At 49.8% G+C, this 23,385-nt stretch overlaps 1 protein-coding gene across 9 annotated transcripts; it reads left to right on the forward strand.

Moving 5' to 3' along the window:
- The first annotated feature begins 661 nt into the window (after positions 1 to 661).
- Positions 662 to 23,304, forward strand: RFX1 (regulatory factor X1). Of its 9 annotated transcripts, none has more exons than XM_072149739.1 (22): positions 662 to 1,053; positions 4,574 to 4,771; positions 4,850 to 4,956; positions 6,546 to 6,629; positions 6,839 to 6,925; positions 7,030 to 7,095; positions 12,386 to 12,481; positions 17,878 to 18,147; positions 18,266 to 18,360; positions 18,463 to 18,553; positions 18,856 to 19,037; positions 19,418 to 19,537; positions 19,710 to 19,825; positions 20,461 to 20,579; positions 20,666 to 20,766; positions 21,051 to 21,202; positions 21,590 to 21,687; positions 21,772 to 21,921; positions 22,045 to 22,253; positions 22,340 to 22,493; positions 22,607 to 22,652; positions 22,947 to 23,304. In XM_072149739.1, the coding sequence occupies exons 2-22, from the start codon at positions 4,600 to 4,602 to the stop codon at positions 23,114 to 23,116; spliced, it is 2,685 nt and encodes an 894-aa protein (XP_072005840.1). In that variant the 5' UTR covers positions 662 to 1,053; positions 4,574 to 4,599; the 3' UTR covers positions 23,117 to 23,304. The 9 variants fall into 9 exon arrangements, with proteins under 9 accessions (XP_072005840.1, XP_072005833.1, XP_072005841.1 ...); XM_072149732.1 differs by having other exon boundaries at positions 663 to 1,053; positions 18,463 to 18,775; XM_072149736.1 differs by lacking the exon at positions 662 to 1,053 and adding an exon at positions 1,191 to 1,271 and having other exon boundaries at positions 18,463 to 18,775.
- The last annotated feature ends 81 nt before the right edge of the window (positions 23,305 to 23,385 follow it).

Genomic DNA, 23,385 nt, shown 5'->3' on the forward strand with positions numbered 1-23,385 from the left:
ATACTATAAGTCACTATATACTTTACTATAAGTCACTATATACTATACTATATATCACTATATTCTATACTATAAGTCACTATATACTATACGTCACTATATACTATCCTATAAGTCACTATATACTATACGTCACTATATTCTATACTATAAGTCACTATATACTATACGTCACTATATACTATCCTATAAGTCGCTATATACTATACGTCACTATATACTATCCTATAAGTCACTATATACTATACGTCACTATATACTATCCTATAAGTCACTATATACTATACGACACTATATTCTATACTATAAGTCACTATATACTATACGTCACTATATACTATCCTATAAGTCACTATATACTATACTACAAGTGACTATACTGTATATAAGTCTAGAAGAGTTAGGTAGCAGGAGGTGCGGTTATTAGACTACGTGGACATTGGGAACTACAACTCCCAGAGGCCCTCGCTCTACGCGCCTGCGCCCTGATAACTGACAGCTGTCCCTAGCCATTCACCGCCTGACAGGAATGCGACTGGGGCCTATCAATATCTGAGGAGGCGGTGACAGTTCCCATGGTACCGCGGGAGGATAGCGCACGAGCCAATAACAAGCTGAAGCCTAACTGACTGACAGGAACTTGACGAATCAGAGCTCGTCGTGTCCAAAAGGCACCGCCCCCTAACCTGACTGACATTTGTTTTTCCGTAAGCGGGACGGTGATTGACACATCCTCCAGCCAATCAGAACGCTTTGCGCTTCGCCTTCGTTGACGACGGGGAAAAAGGGGAGGGAAGGTAGCAACAGTTGCCCGGGTGAGGGACGGAGCGGCCATAGCCACGGTAGTCGTGGCGACAAGAACCCCGGCAACAGGAATCAACAACAACCCCCGCCTCGGCCCCGGTGCTCGCCACATCCCGGTGTATCCGGTGCCTGCAGGGCGGGGTCGTGTTATTCTCCACCGGACACTCCCCGGGAGCCCGCACTGGAGACAAGCAGGAAGCGACCGGTGACGTAACTACAGCAGCACCGCGACACAGACACCGCCGCCAGGTACGTGACCCCTGACCCCGGCGGCGGGAACCGCAACGGCCGATAACCGAGGAACACTCGGTCGTTATGACGACGTCAAACGGTTTGGCGGCCCCTCCCCTTTCCAAGATGGCGGCGGCGAGCGGGAGCGGAGGAGCGCGTCACCATGGAAACCCGAGAAGGAGAGGGGCGGAGCTCTGGCCGAGGAGAAATTTTGCGATTACTGATTGGCCAGTATGGTGAATGGGGCGGAGCCTCGGTTGTACCAACTGGATTCATAATGAAGGGGGGTTTGCTGTTACTAGAAATAACGTGTGTATATGTGATACCAGGGGCGGAGCAGGGATAGACCACTGTGCTGGGGCCCGGGGGGAGCAGCACGTACCATATGGTGGTGTCATCAGGGGTGACCTTCCTATGTATAGCTGCCCTGCAGGGGAGGCCGCAGGAGGCTGCTGCACCTCAGGCCTCATTGTAAGGTCATATGTGTTTACAACAGCGCAATCACCATAGCAACAAGCGAGCCCTTAAAGGGGATGTCACACATGAGACTTGTGAGTGAAGTCAAAGGCACTGAACTGTCATGTCTGACCTCCTGCACTCCAGAGACATGTGTAATGAGTAACCTTTACTGTCACTGTCAATCACTGTGTGTGGGTGGGGTGATCAGGACTCCCACTGTGTGACGGCAGGGTAATCAGGACTATCACTGTCAATCACTGTGTGTGGGCGGGGTAATCAGGACTCTCACTGTGTGTGGGCGGGGTAATCAGGACTCTCACTGTGTGTGGGCGGGGTAATCAGGACTCTCACTGTGTGTGGGCGGGGTAATCAGGACTCTCACTGTGTGTGGGCGGGGTAATCAGGACTCTCACTGTCAATCACTGTGTGTGGGTGCGGTAATCAGGACTCTCACTGTCAATCACTGTGTGTGGGCGGGGTAATCAGGACTCACTGTTAATCACTGTGTGACGGCAGGGTAATCAGGACTATCACTGTCAATTACTGTGTGTGGGTGGGGTAATCAGGACTATCACTGTCAATCACTGTGTGGGCGGGGTAATCAGGACTCACTGTTAATCACTGTGTGACGGCAGGGTAATCAGGACTATCACTGTCAATTACTGTGTGTGGGTGGGGTAATCAGGACTATCACTGTCAATCACTGTGTGTGGGTGGAGTAATCAGGACTCTTACTGTCAATCACTGTGTGTGGGTGGAGTAATCAGGACTCTTACTGTCAATCACTGTGTGTGGGCGGGGTAATCAGGACTCTCACTATCAATCACTGTGTGTGGGCGGGGTAATCAGGACTCTCACTATCAATCACTGTGTGTGGGCGGGGTAATCAGGACTATCACTGTTAATCACTGTGTGACGGCAGGGTAATCAGGACTATCACTGTCAATTACTGTGTGTGGGTGGGGTAATCAGGACTATCACTGTCAATCACTGTGTTTTGGCGGGGTAATCAGGACTCTTACTGTCAATCACTGTGTGTGGGTGGAGTAATCAGGACTCTTACTGTCAATCACTGTGTGTGGGTGGAGTAATCAGGACTATCACTGTCAATCACTGTGTGTGGGGTAAACAGGACTCTCACTGTCAATCACTGTGTTTTGGCGGGGTAATCAGGACTCTCACTGTCAATCACTGTGTGTGGGCGGGGTAATCAGGACTCACTGTTAATCACTGTGTGACGGCAGGGTAATCAGGACTCTCACTGTCAATCACTGTGTGTGGGTGGGGTAATCAGGACTATCACTGTCAATCACTGTGTGTGGGCGGGGTAATCAGGACTCTCACTGTCAATCACTGTGTGTGGGTGGAGTAATCAGGACTCTCACTGTCAATCACTGTGTGTGGGGGGGGTAATCAGGACTCTCACTGTCAATCACTGTGTGTGGGGGGGGTAATCAGGACTCTCACTGTCAATCACTGTGTGTGGGGGGGGGTAATCAGGACTATCACTGTCAATCACTGTGTGTGGGTGGGGTAATCAGGACTCTCACTGTCAATCACTGTGTTTTGGCGGGGTAATCAGGACTCTCACTGTCAATCACTGTGTGTGGGCGGGGTAATCAGGACTCTCACTGTGTGTGGGCGGGGTAATCAGGACTCTCACTGTCAATCACTGTGTGTGGGCGGGGTAATCAGGACACTCACTGTCAATCACTGTGTGTGGGCGGGGTAATCAGGACTCTCACTGTCAATCACTGTGTGTGGGCGGGGTAATCAGGACTCTCACTGTCAATCACTGTGTGTGGGTGGAGTAATCAGGACTCTCACTGTCAATCACTGTGTGTGGGCGGGGTAATCAGGACTCTCACTGTCAATCACTGTGTGTGGGCGGGGTAATCAGGACTCTCACTGTCAATCACTGTGTGTGGGTGGGGTAATCAGGACTCTCACTGTCAATCACTGTGTGTGGGCGGGGTAATCAGGACTCTCACTGTCAATCACTGTGTGTGGGTGGGGTAATCAGGACTCTCACTGTCAATCACTGTGTGTGGGCGGGGTAATCAGGACTCTCACTGTCAATCACTGTGTGTGGGGGGGGTAATCGGGACTCTCACTGTCAATCACTGTGTTTTGGCGGGGTAATCAGGACTCTCACTGTCAATCACTGTGTGTGGGCGGGGTAATAAGGACTCACTGTTAATCACTGTGTGTGGGTGGAGTAATCAGGACTCTCACTGTCAATCACTGTGTGTGGGCGGGGTAATCAGGACTCTCACTGTCAATCACTGTGTGTGGGTGGGGTAATCAGGACTCTCACTGTCAATCACTGTGTGTGGGCGGGGTAATCAGGACTCTCACTGTCAATCACTGTGTGTGGGTGGGGTAATCAGGACTCTCACTGTCAATCACTGTGTGTGGGCGGGGTAATCAGGACTCTCACTGTCAATCACTGTGTGTGGGGGGGGTAATCGGGACTCTCACTGTCAATCACTGTGTTTTGGCGGGGTAATCAGGACTCTCACTGTCAATCACTGTGTGTGGGCGGGGTAATAAGGACTCACTGTTAATCACTGTGTGTGGGTGGAGTAATCAGGACTCTCACTGTCAATCACTGTGTGTGGGCGGGGTAATCAGGACTCTCACTGTCAATCACTGTGTGTGGGGGGGGTAATCAGGACTATCACTGTCAATCACTGTGTGTGTGGGCGGGTAATCAGGACTATCACTGTCAATCACTGTGTTTTGGCGGGGTAATCAGGACTCTTACTGTCAATCACTGTGTGTGGGTGGAGTAATCAGGACTCTCACTGTCAATCACTGTGTGTGGGGTAATCAGGACTCTTACTGTCAATCACTGTGTGTGGGTGGAGTAATCAGGACTCTCACTGTCAATCACTGTGTGTGGGCGGGGTAATCAGGACTCTCACTGTCAATCACTGTGTGTGGGTGGGGTAAACAGGACTCTCACTGTCAATCACTGTGTGTGGGCGGGGTAAACAGGACTCTCACTGTCAATCACTGTGTGTGTGTGGGGTAATCATTGTGTGTGACCATTAGTGCCATATGTTTTGTCTTCTAGGGTAAGCGACTGGTTCAGCAGCCACAATGGCTACCCAGGCCTATGGTGCAGAACTACAGGCGACTCCGCCAGCCTCAGCCCAGAGCACCTCCCAGCAGTATGTGGAAGAACTGCAGGTGACCCCTCCAGCACCCACGCCTCAGGCGGCCGGGCCTCAGACCATAGCCCCCCAGCAGTACATAGTGGTCACAGTATCCGGTGAGTTTCTGTAGAAGATAAGTAAAATGACGGGTTCATGTAGGGGAAATTCATGCTTTATCCTTTCCTCTCTTCCAGAAGGTACAATGAGAGCCAGCGATGGGGAACTGAGTCCTGGAGGGTCCGCAACCACTCAGACTGCTGTGCCCACCCAGGTCGTGCAGCAGGTGCAAGCAGCTCAGCAGGTAGTGGCCCGTGTGCAGGGATATATAGAAAATCCTAGAGCTGGGGTTCCTCTTGTGTCACGTCCTCATTATTTTCAGTATCTCTGTTTGCTGCCAGAGAATGGAAACATCCTGGTCACACAGCTGCAGGCTGCTACATTGTAGGTCAGAGCCGGCTGTATTGTGTGCGGGGGCTCTGATCAGAAACACAGACAGCAAGCAGAGATCCTGAGAAGGATGAAGAATGAAAATGTATGAGAAAGGTGCAGCAACTAGACCAATGCTCTCTCCCCCATAGCTCCTGTGTGCCTATTGGGGGTAGTAGTCCTGTGATCTGTCACATAGGAGTCACCACCTCTCAGAACACATCCAGTGACATCTTTCTGCTCCGCCATAATATCTCCTCCACCGCTCCTTTTATTTATTTTTTAATATTTTTCTGAAAATCTCATGTACAAGAATACTAGCAACAACCTCTGTATCTTCTCTTCCTTCTGTCATTCTGCTGTACGTCTCTTCTCTGACTTGAGTTTTCACCTCCCTTTTCTCTATTTTATGCTCCCTTGTGCAATATATTTATCCTGTACGCTATAAATGCCACCTCTCTTCTATACTGTATATCCTACCTTGTCTGTACACTATAATCTCCTCCTCTCTGCTGGAGGATTCACCTGTACACTATAAGCACCGCTCTGCTCCTTCTCGTCACTATAGGCTCCTCCTCTTTACTGTAGCCTCTGCTCCTCCTTGAATTTTCACTCCTCCTTTGCACTATAGGCTCCTCCCCTTCACTGAATGCTCTGCTCCTTCTCTAAGCGATAGGCTCCTCCTCTTTACTGAATAATCCCTTCCTCCTTTGCACTATAGGCTCCTTCACTGAATGATCTGCTCCTCCTCTGCGCTCTAGGCTCCTCCTCTTTACTAAATTCTCCACTCCTCTTCTACGCTATAGGCTCCTTTTCTCTTTCCCTATTCCTTTCCCTCTCTTCACTCTATGCTCCTCCTCGTCAATGAATGCTCCGCTCCTCCTCTGCGCAATGGGCTCCTCCTCCTCTGCGCAATGGGCTCCTCCTCTGAGCGCCGGGCTCTCTTTGTATTCTATTCTCCATCTCTCTCCTCTTCTTCTCTATACTCCAGCTCTGCACTATAAGCTGACTGTATGTCCCACCTCCTCTGCACTATAAGCTGACTGTATGTCCCACCTCCTCTGCACTATAAGCTGATGGTCTGTCCTGTATATCCTACCGCCTCTGCACTATAGGCTGACTGTATGTCCCACCTCCTCTGCACTATAGGCTGACTGTATGTCCCACCTCCTCTGCACTATAAGCTGACTGTATGTCCCACCTCCTCTGCACTATAGGCTGACTGTATGTCCCACCTCCTCTGCACTATAGGCTGACTGTATGTCCCACCTCCTCTGCACTATAAGCTGACTGTATGTCCCACCTCCTCTGCACTATAGGCTGACTGTATGTCCCACCTCCTCTGCACTATAAGCTGATGGTCTGTCCTGTATATCCCACCTCCTCTGCACTATAACTTCCTCTGCTTTCCTATGCTGCACTTTCCATCACACACCTACTAATCCTCTGTATCTCCACTCACAGAGACTGCTGGTACAAGCCAGGGTCCAGCCCAAAGTGACTGCAGTGTCCCCCCTGCAGCTGGCTGGAGCATCTGTACCCCAACAAGTATGTCACTGTGCTCCCACCCCCATGTTATCATCCATCTCGTCCTATGGTGGTCTCACCCCCCAGAGCCTGATATACATACATGTGTGATTTGTGTGCCCCCCTGTAAGCCCCCTCACATCCGTGCTGTGCTGTCCTTCACACCCTCCCATACAATGCAGAAATGTGAATATCAGAGCCCTGCGCCTTCTCTCTCCCCTCTCCTATAGCGCCTGGTGGTGCAGAGTGCTCCAAAGGCGGCTCAGGTCTCTCTGGCAGTACACACGGTGCAGCAGCCGGCACACTCACCACCAGAGGTAAGTGCTCCCCCTGTCTGTAGTGCATGGCCAGTCACTCATGTCTCCCCAGGGATGTAATTCGATTTCTTGGGATAATTCTTTTCTTGTGCTTCCTATTACAGAGTGACAGCTCCGGCCTGAAGAGCGCACAGAGCGCACCCCTGCAGGTGCACGCCACCCCCCAAGAGGTGAGACCACCACCATTCCTACTCTAGTAATAAATCACAATCCCAGGGGACGGGTCTGTATGTTACACCCCCAAGAGGTGAGACCACCATCATTCCTACTCTAGTAATAAATCACAATCCCAGGGGACGGGTCTGTATGTTACACCCCCAAGAGGTGAGACCACCATCATTCCTACTCTAGTAATAAATCACAATCCCAGGGGAGGGGTCTGTATGTTACACCCCCAAGAGGTGAGACCACCACCATTCCTACTCTAGTAATAAATCACAATCCCAGGGAACAGGACGGGTCTGTATGTTACACCCCCAAGAGGTGAGACCACCATCATTCCTACTCTAGTAATAAATCACAATCCCAGGGGACGGGTCTGTATGTTACACCCCCAAGAGGTGAGACCACCATCATTCCTACTCTAGTAATAAATCACAATCCCAGGGGACGGGTCTGTATGTTACACCCCCCAAGAGGTGAGACCACCATCATTCCTACTCTAGTAATAAATCACAATCCCAGGAACGGGTCTGTATGTTACACCCCCCAAGAGGTGAGACCACCACCATTCCTACTCTAGTAATAAATCACAATCCCAGGGGACGGGTCTGTATGTTACACCCCCAAGAGGTGAGACCACCATCATTCCTACTCTAGTAATAAATCACAATCCCAGGGGACGGGACTGTATGTTACACCCCCAAGAGGTGAGACCACCATCATTCCTACTCCAGTAATAAATCACAATCCCAGGGGACGGGTCTGTATGTTACACCCCCAAGAGGTGAGACCACCATCATTCCTACTCCAGTAATAAATCACAATCCCAGGGGACGGGTCTGTATGTTACACCCCCCAAGAGGTGAGACCACCATCATTCCTCCTCTAGTAATAAATCACAATCCCAGGGGACGGGTCTGTATGTTACACCCCCCAAGAGGTGAGACCACCATCATTCCTACTCTAGTAATAAATCACAATCCCAGGGGACGGGTCTGTATGTTACACCCCCCAAGAGGTGAGACCACCATCATTCCTACTCTAGTAATAAATCACAATCCCAGGGGACGGGTCTGTATGTTACACCCCCCAAGAGGTGAGACCACCATCATTCCTACTCCAGTAATAAATCACAATCCCAGGGACGGGTCTGTATGTTACACCCCCAAGAGGTGAGACCACCATCATTCCTACTCTAGTAATAAATCACAATCCCAGGGGACGGGTCTGTATGTTACACCCCCCAAGAGGTGAGACCACCATCATTCCTTTTTTTTGATCAAATAAGTTTTTATTGAACATTTGCACTTTTTACATACATTAAAACAACACCCCCCCATCCCCGGTTACACATATGGTCTCAAAAACACAACATACTACAGTGTACATAATGATCTCTGTACAGAAAGGAATAAGCCTGGTTATCAATATGCATCTTCTATGCATTGTTCAGATACAACAGCACATTTTAATAGCCAATATATCATGACATAGCTCCCGGCCACTCTCCCAAATCTTTTCAAATTTTTTAATAGCCTTCCTCTTAAGATAAACCCCTTTTCCATTTGAATAAGCCTAAGCATTTTGTCCTTATATTTTTTTTTAAAGTAGGCGGGTCTGGGCTCAACCATTTCTGAGCAATCAGCTTCCTCGCCTGGTATAATGATCTTTTGAGCGCTAACCTGAGACTCTCATTACCCGGTAATTCCTCGACATATCCCAGGACACATTGTAGAGGATTCTTGGGGATTGTCAACTGGAATATGCTTTCCAGATATGTGAGCACTCTACTCCAGAAGCGACCCAGGAATGCACAGCCCCAAAACATGTGCATGTGATCAGCTGGGCCCTGGGCACATCTGGGGCAAGTGTCATCCTGCCTAATTCCAATGCGGCATAGGAAGGAAGGGGTTCTATATACCCTGTGAATGAGGTAAACATGTGAGATTATTAGGGCTTCAGATGTGGACACCTGAGGAACAGATGATAAAATTCCTTCCCATTGGTCATCTGAAATGGGACCTAAATCCACCTCCCATTTTTGCTTTAAATTAAGAGGGAAGTTCTTTAGATAAGCTTCCAGCAGATGGCTATACAATAAAGAGATCAGACCAGAAGTCTCCCCCCTAGCGGCTGTTATTGTGATCACTGGAGCAGTGTTGTGGTCACTTGTGTATCCCATGCATGGCGTATCTGTAAAAATTTGTAAAACTGGGTATGAAACTGCTCCTGCAAATCAGAGAAGGCCTTGAATGTGCCCTCTGAACGCAATTAATGGACGAATTTCACGCCTGCCTGTTCCCAGGGAGTGAAATCCTCCAGTCTAAAAAACTCCGGCAATCTTGGATTCTTCCAGATAGGGGTGAAAGGGGTGCAACCATCGACCTCCAACAATTGCTTAATTTTCCCCCAGACCTTAACCATAAGTGTCAGAGTGGGGATCCTATCTCCTCTCTGTCCCGGGAACCCAGCTTCGATGGCTGCCATATCACCGATGGGGTGTCATTTCACCAATTAATGCCGCAACTGTCCCACATCCCTCCTCCGCTCCCCAACCCCTCAGATGTTGTAATTGGGAGGCCAAAAAATAAATCCAGGGGTTTGGGGCCGCCAGAACTCCAGCTTCTTTAGACCTCTGCAACGTCTCATATTTAATCCGCGCTACCCCATTTTTTCCAGATTAGCTCTCTAGACAGGGACTGGTGTTTACGAAAGAATCTGAGTGGAATCCATACAGGAGTGTTGTGTACAAGGTACAACAATTGGGGCATCAATATCATTTTAGTCAAATCTTCTGAGAGGGGATCAATAGGCAATAGTACTGACTTATTCCAGTTTATCCGTAGTCCAGAAAAATCTCCAAACTGTCCTATAGTAGCGATAGCACTCTCTAGCGATGCTCTTGTGCCACCAAGGAAGACAAGTAAGTCGTCTGCATACAGAGCTACTTTCTCCGTATGCAGGTTATACTTGAGCCCTGTAATCGATTGACTGTCCCTCAGCATTTGTGCCAGCGGCTCAATTACCAGAGCAAACAGCAAGGGTGACAGTGAGCACCCCTGCCTTGTCCCCCTGGTTAGATCAAAAGGCTGGGACAGAATCCCGTTGGCCCTCACTCTTGCTTTAGGACTAGTATATAAAAGCTGCACCCATTTCCTAAAGTTGGGGCCCAAACCTACTTTTTCTAGGACCGCCCACAGGTACTCCCACTCGACGCTATCGAAAGCCTTCGCAGCGTCAAGTGAGAGCACCGCCCGGTCCCCCACATTATCCGACTTTGACTGAATATTAAGATAAAGCCTGCGCAAATTAATCGCTGTGGAGCGATTGGGCATAAAACCGGATTGATGACCACCATCATTCCTACTGGAGTAATAAATCACAATCCCAGGGGACGGGACTGTATGTTACACCCCCCAAGAGGTGAGACCACCATCATTCCTACTGGAGTAATAAATCACAATCCCAGGGGACGGGACTGTATGTTACACCCCCCAAGAGGTGAGACCACCATCATTCCTACTGGAGTAATAAATCACAATCCCAGGGGACGGGACTGTATGTTACACCCCCCAAGAGGTGAGACCACCATCATTCCTACTGGAGTAATAAATCACAATCCCAGGGGACGGGACTGTATGTTACACCCCCCAAGAGGTGAGACCACCATCATTCTTACTCTAGTAATAAATCACAATCCCAGGGGACGCGTCTGTATGTTACACCCCCAAGAGGTGAGACCACCATCATTCCTACTCTAGTAATAAATCACAATCCCAGGGGACGGGTCTGTATGTTACACCCCCAAGAGGTGAGACCACCATCATTCCTACTCTAGTAATAAATCACAATCCCAGGGGACGGGTCTGTATGTTACACCCCCCAAGAGGTGAGACCACCATCATTCCTACTCTAGTAATAAATCACAATCCCAGGAACGGGTCTGTATGTTACACCCCCCAAGAGGTGAGACCACCATCATTCCTACTCTAGTAATAAATCACAATCCCAGGGACGGGTCTGTATGTTACACCCCCAAGAGGTGAGACCACCATCATTCCTACTCTAGTAATAAATCACAATCCCAGGGGATGGGTCTGTATGTTACACCCCCAAGAGGTGAGACCACCATCATTCCTACTCTAGTAATAAATCACAATCCCAGGAACGGGTCTGTATGTTACACCCCCCCAAGAGGTGAGACCACCATCATTCCTGCTCTAGTAATAAATCACAATCCCAGGAACGGGTCTGTATGTTACACCCCCAAGAGGTGAGACCACCATCATTCCTACTCTAGGAATAAATCACAATCCCAGGGGACGTGTCTGTATGTTACACCCCCCAAGAGGTGAGACCACCATCATTCCTACTCTAGTTATAAATCACAATCCCAGGGGACGGGTCTGTATGTTACACCCCCCAAGAGGTGAGACCACCATCATTCCTACTCTAGTAATAAATCACAATCCCAGGGGACGGGTCTGTATGTTACACCCCCCAAGAGGTGAGACCACCATCATTCCTACTCTAGTAATAAATCACAATCCCAGGGGACGGGTCTGTATGTTACACCCCCCAAGAGGTGAGACCACCATCATTCCTACTCTAGTAATAAATCACAATCCCAGGGGACAGGTCTGTATGTTACACCCCCAAGAGGTGAGACCACCATCATTCCTACTCTAGTAATAAATCACAATCCCAGGGGACAGGTCTGTATGTTACACCCCCAAGAGGTGAGACCACCATCATTCCTACTCTAGGAATAAATCACAATCCCAGGGGACGGGTCTGTATGTTACACCCCCAAGAGGTGAGACCACCATCATTCCTACTCTAGTAATAAATCACAATCCCAGGGGACGGGTCTGTATGTTACACCCCCAAGAGGTGAGACCACCATCATTCCTACTCTAGTAATAAATCATAATCCCAGGGAACAGGACGGGTCTGTATGTTACACCCCCAAGAGGTGAGACCACCATCATTCCTACTCTAGTAATAAATCACAATCCCAGGGGACAGGACAGGTCCTACATGTAAAGGGCTTGTCTGTACAATATCATTCTTCTATTTGAGATTTCTGTATTATATTTCATATCTGATGATTTGGCACCTATCTGGTCTCCTTGAAGGTGAATACTAGAAATTTCACTATGTCAAAAGTAAATCACTTTCTGGGTCAAAGAGTCCAGAGATCGGATCCATTATCCTGTAACTATGGTGCTCATATTCACCTTTACAGATAATACCTTTTTTTCAGTACATACATTTTTCTCTCATTGTCTTCCCTAGCGCTCCGTTGTCCAGGCCACTCCTCAACCGCAGAAGTCTTCTCCTGTGCATCAGCTGAATGTCCAGGGTCTACAACACGTCCAGGGGACTTCAGAGGTATGTAAGAGATACAAGCATAGCTCTGAATGCTGGGTATGAGCATCTGCTGTGTGATGTGAGATCAGACATATACTATGGAGGGTCCTCTGTGTGATGTGAGATCAGACATATACTATGGAGGGTCCTCTGTGTGATGTGAGATCAGATATGTACTGGTTGAGGGTCCTCTGTGTGGCCTGGGATCAGACATATACTATGGAGGGTCCTCTGTGTGACCTGAGATCAGACATATACTATGGAGGGTCCTCTGTGTGATGTGAGATCAGACATATACTATGGAGGGTCCTCTGTGTGACCTGAGATCAGACATATACTATGGAGGGTCCTCTGTGTGATGTGAGATCAGACATATACTATGGAGGGTCCTCTGTGTGACGTGAGATCAGACATATACTATGGAGGGTCCTCTGTGTGATGTGAGATCAGACATATACTATGGAGGGTCCTCTGTGTGATGTGAGATCAGACATATACTATGGAGGGTCCTCTGTGTGATGTGAGATCAGACATGTACTATGGAGGGTCCTCTGTGTGATGTGAGATCAGACATATACTATGGAGGGTCCTCTGTGTGATGTGAGATCAGACATATACTATGGAGGGTCCTCTGTGTGATGTGAGATCAGACATATACTATGGAGGGTCCTCTGTGTGACCTGAGATCAGACATGTACTATGGAGGGTCCTCTGTGTGATGTGAGATCAGACATGTACTATGGAGGGTCCTCTGTGTGATGTGAGATCAGACATATACTATGGAGGGTCCTCTGTGTGACCTGAGATCAGACATATACTATGGAGGGTCCTCTGTGTGATGTGAGATCAGACATATACTATGGAGGGTCCTCTGTGTGACGTGAGATCAGACATATACTATGGAGGGTCCTCTGTGTGACGTGAGATCAGACATATACTATGGAGGGTCCTCTGTGTGATGTGAGATCAGACATATACTATGGAGGGTCCTCTGTGTGATGTGAGATCAGACATATACTATGGAGGGTCCTCTGTGTGATGTGAGATCAGACATGTACTATGGAGGGTCCTCTGTGTGATGTGAGATCAGACATGTACTATGGAGGGTCCTCTGTGTGATGTGAGATCAGACATATACTATGGAGGGTCCTCTGTGTGATGTGAGATCAGACATATACTATGGAGGGTCCTATGTGTGATGTGAGATCAGACATATACTATGGAGGGTCCTCTGTGTGACCTGAGATCAGACATGTACTATGGAGGGTCCTCTGTGTGATGTGAGATCAGACATATACTATGGAGGGTCCTCTGTGTGATGTGAGATCAGACATATACTATGGAGGGTCCTCTGTGTGATGTGAGATCAGACATATACTATGGAGGGTCCTCTGTGTGATGTGAGATCAGACATATACTATGGAGGGTCCTCTGTGTGATGTGAGATCAGACATATACTATGGAGGGTCCTCTGTGTGACCTGAGATCAGACATATACTATGGAGGGTCCTCTGTGTGATGTGTGATCAGACATATACTATGGAGGGTCCTCTGTGTGATGTGAGATCAGACATATACTATGGAGGGTCCTCTGTGTGATGTGAGATCAGACATGTACTATGGAGGGTCCTCTGTGTGATGTGAGATCAGACATATACTATGGAGGGTCCTCTGTGTGATGTGAGATCAGACATATACTATGGAGGGTCCTCTGTGTGATGTGAGATCAGATATGTACTATGGAGGGTCCTCTGTGTGATGTGAGATCAGACATGTACTATGGAGGGTCCTCTGTGTGATGTGAGATCAGACATATACTATGGAGGGTCCTCTGTGTGATGTGAGATCAGACATATACTATGGAGGGTCCTCTGTGTGACCTGAGATCAGACATATACTATGGAGGGTCCTCTGTGTGATGTGTGATCAGACATATACTATGGAGGGTCCTCTGTGTGACCTGAGATCAGACATATACTATGGAGGGTCCTCTGTGTGATGTGAGATCAGACATATACTATGGAGGGTCCTCTGTGTGATGTGAGATCAGACATATACTATGGAGGGTGCTCTGTGTGATGTGAGATCAGACATATACTATGGAGGGTCCTCTGTGTGATGTGTGATCAGACATATACTATGGAGGGTCCTCTGTGTGATGTGAGATCAGACATATACTATGGAGGGTCCTCTGTGTGATGTGAGATCAGACATATACTATGGAGGGTCCTCTGTGTGACCTGAGATCAGACATATACTATGGAGGGTCCTCTGTGTGATGTGAGATCAGACATATACTATGGAGGGTCCTCTGTGTGATGTGAGATCAGACATGTACTATGGAGGGTCCTCTGTGTGATGTGAGATCAGACATATACTATGGAGGGTCCTCTGTGTGATGTGAGATCAGACATATACTATGGAGGGTCCTCTGTGTGATGTGAGATCAGACATATACTATGGAGGGTCCTCTGTGTGATGTGAGATCAGACATATACTATGGAAGGTCCTCTGTGTGATGTGAGATCAGACATATACTATGGAGGGTCCTCTGTGTGATGTGAGATCAGACATATACTATGGAGGGTCCTCTGTGTGACCTGAGATCAGACATATACTATGGAGGGTCCTCTGTGTGATGTGAGATCAGACATATACTATGGAGGGTCCTCTGTGTGATGTGAGATCAGACATATACTATGGAGGGTCCTCTGTGTGATGTGAGATCAGACATATACTATGGAGGGTCCTCTGTGTGATGTGAGATCAGACATATACTATGGAGGGTCCTCTGTGTGGTGTGAGATCAGACATGTACTATGGAGGGTCCTCTGTGTGATGTGAGATCAGACATATACTATGGAGGGTCCTCTGTGTGATGTGAGATCAGACATATACTATGGAGGGTCCTCTGTGTGATGTGAGATCTACATCTACACAAGGGATTCCCCGACCCGACACATCTACACAAGGGATTCCCCGACCCGACACATCTACACAAGGGATTCCCCGACCCGACACATCTACACAATGGATTCCCCGACCCGACACATCTACACAAGAGATTCCCCGACCCGACACATCTACACAAGGGATTCCCCGACCCGACACATCTACACAAGGGATTCCCCGACCCGACACATCTACTCAAGGGATTCCCCGACCCGACACATCTACACAAGGGATTCCCCGACCCCACACATCTACACAAGGGATTCCCCGACCCGACACATCTACACAAGGGATTCCCCGACCCGACACATCTACACATGGGATTCCCCGACCCGACACATCTACACAAGGGATTCCCCGACCCGACACATCTACACAAGGGATTCCCCGACCCGACACATCTACACAAGGGATTCCCCGACCCGACACATCTACACAAGGGATTCCCCGACCCGACACATCTACACAAGGGATTCCCCGACCCGACACATCTACACAAGGGATTCCCCGACCCGACACATCTACACAAGGGTTTCCCCGACCCGACACATCTACACAAGGGATTCCCCGACCCGACACATCTACACAAGGGATTCCCCGACCCGACACATCTACACAAGGGATTCCCCGACCCGACACATCTACACAAGGGATTCCCCGACCCCACACATCTACACAAGGGATTCCCCGACCCCACACATCTACACAAGGGATTCCCCGACCCCACACATCTACACAAGGGATTCCCCGACCCCACACATCTACACAAGGGATTCCCCGACCCCACACATCTACACAAGGGATTCCCCGACCCCACACATCTACACAAGGGATTCCCCGACCCCACACATCTACACAAGGGATTCCCCGACCCCACACATCTACACAAGGGATTCCCCGACCCCACACATCTACACAAGGGATTCCCCGACCCCACACATCTACACAAGGGATTCCCCGACCCCACACATCTACACAAGGGATTCCCCGACCCCACACATCTACACAAGGGATTCCCCGACCCCACACATCTACACAAGGGATTCCCCGACCCCACACATCTACACAAGGGATTCCCCGACCCCACACATCTACACAAGGGATTCCCCGACCCCACACATCTACACAAGGGATTCCCCGACCCCACACATCTACACAAGGGATTCCCCGACCCCACACATCTACACAAGGGATTCCCCGACCCCACACATCTACACAAGGGATTCCCCGACCCCACACATCTACACAAGGGATTCCCCGACCCCACACATTTACACAAGGGATTCCCCGACCCCACACATCTACACAAGGGATTCCCCGACCCCACACATCTACACAAGGGATTCCCCGACCCCACACATCTACACAAGGGATTCCCCGACCCCACACATCTACACAAGGGATTCCCCGACCCCACACATCTACACAAGGGATTCCCCGACCCCACACATCTACACAAGGGATTCCCCGACCCCACACATCTACACAAGGGATTCCCCGACCCCACACATCTACACAAGGGATTCCCCGACCCCACACATCTACACAAGGGATTCCCCGACCCCACACATCTACACAAGGGATTCCCCGACCCCACACATCTACACAAGGGATTCCCCGACCCCACACATCTACACAAGGGATTCCCCGACCCCACACATCTACACAAGGGATTCCCCGACCCCACACATCTACACAAGGGATTCCCCGACCCCACACATCTACACAAGGGATTCCCCGACCCCACACATCTACACAAGGGATTCCCCGACCCCACACATCTACACAAGGGATTCCCCGACCCCACACATCTACACAAGGGATTCCCCGACCCCACACATCTACACAAGGGATTCCCCGACCCCACACATCTACACAAGGGATTCCCCGACCCCACACATCTACACAAGGGATTCCCCGACCCCACACATCTACACAAGGGATTCCCCGACCCCACACATCTACACAACGCAGCTACTAGGAGTCTGTGGGACACGTCCCGGCTGAGGGCCCTCTGTGGGACACGTCCCGGCTGAGGGCCCTCTGTGGGACACGTCCCGGCTGAGGGCCCTCTGTGGGACACGTCCCGGCTGAGGGCCCTCTGTGGGACACGTCCCGGCTGAGGGCCCTCTGTGGGACACGTCCCGGCTGAGGGCCCTCTGTGGGACACGTCCCGGCTGAGGGCCCTCTGTGGGACACGTCCCGGCTGAGGGCCCTCTGTGGGACACGTCCCGGCTGAGGCCCTCTGTGGGACACGTCCCGGCTGAGGGCCCTCTGTGGGACACGTCCCGGCTGAGGGCCCTCTGTGGGACACGTCCCGGCTGAGGGCCCTCTGTGGGACACGTCCCGGCTGAGGGCCCTGCAGACCATGTAGTACATGACAGCCCTGGTGAGGATGTTCTATGTAACGATGCATCAGTCCGGTTTGTGGTGTCTCCATGTGTAACCCTCTCTTTATTCTCCAGAGCTCAGTCAGGCAGTTTCTGTGTAGTTCAGCCGAGCTTCAGACAGATCAGGAGAAGTTAGAGAGCTCGCCCTATCAGCACCTGAGCAGCCCGACACAGGCCTTCGACTTCATGCCTCCAGGGTCCAGTTCCGAGTGGGTGGATCTGTTCCATTTCTTACCACCTCAGCTACTTTTCTCCACCCCACTCGCAGACCACCCAGAGCAGAGAGTCAAAGTTCAGAGGGTGCCACAAGTTTTGCTGTTTGGCACGGCCCCCACCGCATTGAAAGTAGGTGCCAGGGTAACAAAGGTTTGATTAGGGTCAGAGTGGAGAGAAGAGGCTGAGAGAGGCAGAGCCTGGTCTATATCTGTATATTGTCTGTCTAACATATTGTCCCGTGTACCAGGTGCAGCAGTTACCGCAGGTTCCTGTACAGCACGTGTATCCCGGTCAGGTTCAGTATGTGGAGGGAGGAGATGCCACCTATACAGCAAGCACCATGTAAGTCATCGGGGCACCCTGTGTCCTCTAACACTTCTACAAGAAATGGATTTTATGTTAACTACAAATCTTCTTGTCTTGCTCCTCTCCATGTTGCTGTAGACGTTCAGGATCCTTTCCCTATACAGAGACTCCTCTATACAGTCAGGCCACAGGATCCACCTACTACGAATCTCAGAGTGGCACCGGCCAGGTCAGTTCCCCTACGTCATCCCCTGCGGTGGCCAGCAGCCCCTCCGTCCCCATGTATGTATCGGGAGGACAGATCCTCGCTAACACCACCCCGCCAGGGGCTTCTGGAGGAACCGGAGCGAGCGGAGGGACAGGATCTGGCACCTATGTTATACAGGGTGGATTTATTATGGGCAATGCCGCACAGTCCTACTCTCACACCACACGTGCCTCCCCTGCCACGGTAAGTGTCTCCTCTTATAGATAGATCTGTGATAATAATCTAGGAGCTGTTATAATGCCTGTACCTCGTGTGATTACCAGGTGCAATGGCTGCTGGACAATTACGAGACAGCAGAAGGGGTGAGCCTCCCGCGTAGCACCCTGTACTGCCACTACCTCCTGCACTGCCAGGAGCAGAAGCTGGAGCCCGTAAATGCAGCATCATTCGGGAAGCTGATCCGCTCCGTCTTTATGGGGCTCCGGACCCGTCGGTTGGGGACCAGGTACAGAGGTCTCATTGTTCTGGATTATTCCAAATGTTTCAGGATCAATGGTGATGCCTGGGCCTCAGTACAGAGCCAAACCACACCTCGTGTTACCCACATAACCACATACAGCGACTTGTGTGACCTGGGCCTCGGGCCCTCACTTCTTCTTGCCTTCTTCTAATACTCCGCAGCTGATATAATCAGTTTCTGCTCTCATGTGGTTGTGTAGGGAGGCAGGACCTTGTATGTGAGGTCTCTGTGGAATATCTTCTATGTGATATGTATGGGAAAGTTGGGTCCTATATGTGATAGACAGGATAGCGGGTGTATATGGATGTCTATCCTGAACCCACAATGGATCTTTTAAGTTTTGTCTATTTTGTTTCTACTTGCAGAGGGAACTCCAAATATCACTATTACGGCCTCCGAATCAAAGCCAGCTCCCCCCTACTGCGCCTCATGGAGGATCAGCAGCACCTTGCCATGCGCCAGCAGCCCTTCTCCCAGAAGCAGAGGTGCCCACATACTTCCCACTACCTGCTCACCCTGTATTGCTGGGATGACCTCCTCTCTGTCACTATAGACACGAGTGGCCTTGAGGAGGACCCTTCAGCTTGTTCAGGACAGCACATTGTTTGTGTTCGCCTGTAAGAGTCCTCGTCCTGACAATTGTCTGTAAACTTCCAGGATGAAGCCCATTCAGAAGATGGAGGGAATGAGTAACGGAGTGGGGGGAGCGCAGCAGTCGTCTTCTGGCCTCTCGGACATCAGCTCCCAGGTCCAGCAGTACCAGCAGTTTCTGGGTAAGTGGTCACCATTACTGTATGTTCACCGGATATTCTGGATGTGGGGGCATCAGTTTAGTGATGGTAGATGTGTCCTAGTAAGAAGTTCCTGAGGACTTATTATTATTATTATAGAGTTATAAAAGTTATGCAAATTACCCTGGAGCGCCTCAGGGAGCCTCGTATCTTAATGTATGCACTCCCCTTGTAGCGCTAGCGTCCCCACCTGTCACCTACCTATGTGGTGGGGCAGTGGAGCAGTGTGGGGCCGCTAGGGCTACTGGGGGTGCAAACATTAAAATATGAGGCTTTCTGAGGCACTTTAGGGTAATTTGCATATAGTTATAATCAAAGAAGTTCTGAAGAAAGATGTTCCACAGGAACTTCTTACTAGGACATTTCTTCTGTCACTAAACTCAGTTTTCTGACTCTACTCTGGCTCCCGACATCATGGCATCTCCTGTCCCCCTGCTCTCAGGTCAGTTGTATCTGAGCATCAGTGGGTCCTGGTGACCCCAAATACTTTTGTCCCTTTGGGGAGTGTTGGGGAACAGATGACTATATGAATCTGGACAAAGATAGGTGACAGAGTATGTGTGAGATCCATCGGCCATCTTTACACCTCACTAAGGTTACTGTTGTTTGTCATACAGATGCCTCTCGGACACTCCCGGAGTTTGGTGACATAGATCTGCAGGGAAAGCCTCTTCCAGATGGGATCACGTTGGCCAATATCAAGGCCTTTCAGCTGCTGTACCGTGAGCATTGTGAGGTATCCACGGCTCATCCTCATCCCAAAAATGGAGCAATCAATCATTGAGCAGCTTGTGACATTGCGTTTGTTATTCTGCATCACAGGCCATAGTGGACGTGGTGGTGAATCTTCAGTTTACCTTGGTAGAGACGCTCTGGAAGACCTTCTGGAGGTTCAACCAGGCGCAGCACACAGATAGCACCATGTGAGTAGAGCTGGGTCACCCCTGTCATCTCTTCATCACGTCTTATACACCGGATGGGGAAGGAGCTCAGGATCATCTTATGGAGCGCTGGGGCACACAGGATATGATCTCCTATAGCCCCTTATAGTAGGGTTACGGTCCTTCCTTTCTGATAACTGTCATTCATATTCCCTATCCTGGAAATAATCCCCTATTTACGTTACAATTCCCATTTGCAGTGTGTTCCCTCATCTCTTGTCCTGTTTGTTTCCTCCCCTAATTTCTCTCCTTTCCCTCCTCTCCAGAGACGATGAAGCGGAGAAGCGTTTGCCTAAGGACTGCCTGGTTCTCTTGTCCAAGTATGAGCCCCTGCTAAAGTGGTGCCGGGACTGTGACCACCAGCTGTACCAGGGGCTTGTGGAGACGCTGATCCCCGATGTCCTGCGCCCCATCCCCAGTGAGTGGTGACACAACTTTTCACAGACCTAAAATATTCTCCTAATTCCTTCCTTTACTCTACTGTGGTTCAGAGGGGTGAGGGAGGAGTGGGGCCTCATCCGTCCCTAATAACACACGGATAACTGCTCCAGCAGCTCCTTGTGTCATTCACTTGCATCTAAAATGTCAGAACTGAATGTAACCATTTGCAGACCAGAGCAGATGTCATACATATACCCCCCACCCCCCCGGCCTCCCCATTTGGTTCTTACTAGACTGATATAACATATGGGACATCTGGAAATGCTGCAGATCTGGAGAAGTGTAGATATTTGTGCAGATTGTTCTACTCACTACTGATTCGTGGCGATCCATCGGATGACTGTAGACACTTTGTATTCTGCAGGTGCTTTAACACAAGCCATTCGCAACTTTGCCAAGAGCCTGGAGAGCTGGTTAACAAGTGCAATGATGAACATCCCTGAGGAGATGGTGAGAATTAAGGTGAGAAGATCTGTCTTATAGAAATATATCAAGATGTAGATGGAGCACCCCATAGATTGTCAGCTCTGTGTCCTATCTCGCCAGGTTGGTGCTGCCAGTGCCTTTGCCCAGACTTTGCGCCGCTACACATCACTCAATCACCTGGCTCAAGCGGCTCGGGCTGTGCTGCAGAATACGGCCCAGATCAACCAGATGCTAAGTGACCTCAACCGGGTGGACTTCACCAATGTGCAGGTAAGTAGTGCGGGGAGGGGGGGTAGTGTTGGGCGTTGCTGTTCTTCATTTCTATAACTGCCAATAAGGGATTGTTCATACAGAACGTGGAATGTGACTGGTTGTCATTGCCCTCTTCCGCAGGAGCAGGCCTCATGGGTGTGCCGCTGCGCTGATAGGGTGGTCCAGCGTCTGGAGCAGGACTTTAAGCTGACCCTTCAGCAGCAGAGCTCCCTGGAGCAGTGGGCCGTGTGGCTGGACGGAGTCGTCTCCCAGGTGCTGAAGCCATATCAAGGCAATCCTGGATTTTCGAAAGCTGCAAAACTGTTCTTACTAAAGTGGTCCTTCTACAGGTGGGATCCTGCACCTGGGATGATGGGTGGGCGCAGGGTTAAGGTTCAGGTTTGATTATAACATTCCCCCTTTCCTTCCTCCTCAGCTCAATGGTGATTCGGGACCTCACCCTGCGCAGTGCTGCCAGCTTTGGTTCCTTCCATCTGATTCGCCTCTTATATGATGAATATATGTACTACCTGATAGAGCACCGGGTGGCTCAGGCGCGCGGAGAGACTCCCATTGCTGTCATGGGAGAGGTAAGTTATAGGCTGCGTTCTGTATGTAGACACAGGGTGGAGGGCATATGTCATATATACTCTATCCCCTGTATGGTAAGGAGACCACCTCACTATATCATCTCTTGCTTTAGTTTGCCAATGCTGGAAGCTCATCACATCCTATGGATCAAGACAAAGGTAAGTCCTCACCATCCCCTCATTGTTGTGTCACAATTGACCACAGGAGAAGAGATAAGTGTTTGGGGTTGGTCCATAAATGGAGTATATACTGTGCTGTATAGTGTACAGGATAGTTGTCCCACAATGCATTGGGGTGCTGACAGCCATGCACAGCTGTGCTGTTAAGGGGATTAATGCCCCCCATACTCCCAGGGGCAGCGGTCAAACATTTATCCCTCTTTCTCCGAGATATGGAGTAAACATCTATCATGGCACATTGTACTAATGCTTGTAAAATACCCCCTCCCCCAGATGAAGAAGAGGAAGAGGATGATGAGAGTGATGAGGACATGACCCAGGAGCTGCCCCTCCACTCCAATGACTCCTCTAATGTGCTGGGATCTGACTCTCTGGAACCACCCAGCAAGTTGGCGCGAACGGACGACCAGGGGATCTTTGTTCAAGTTGCCCCAAACACATAATTGCCATGGACTTACCAAAAAATGCTCCAAAACCCCCACATGGCAGCATTGATGGGACAGAGCTGGGGTCACCTGTAATTGTACCCCAATAATGCACTAGATACGAGATCAGCACCAACAGGAAAGGGCTCTTGTAAGTGTGTGTTACACTATTTGTGTATGTCTATGTACACATGATCCTATATCCAGAGGCTGATGTGCTGTGTGTGTCTATATGTATATATATATATTCTATCTATACAGAGGACTGCCCTACTAAAGTTATATAA

The sequence above is a fragment of the Engystomops pustulosus genome, chromosome 4 (genome assembly GCF_040894005.1).
Source record: "Engystomops pustulosus chromosome 4, aEngPut4.maternal, whole genome shotgun sequence".
In the NCBI taxonomy this organism is placed as follows: Eukaryota; Metazoa; Chordata; class Amphibia; order Anura; family Leptodactylidae; genus Engystomops; species Engystomops pustulosus.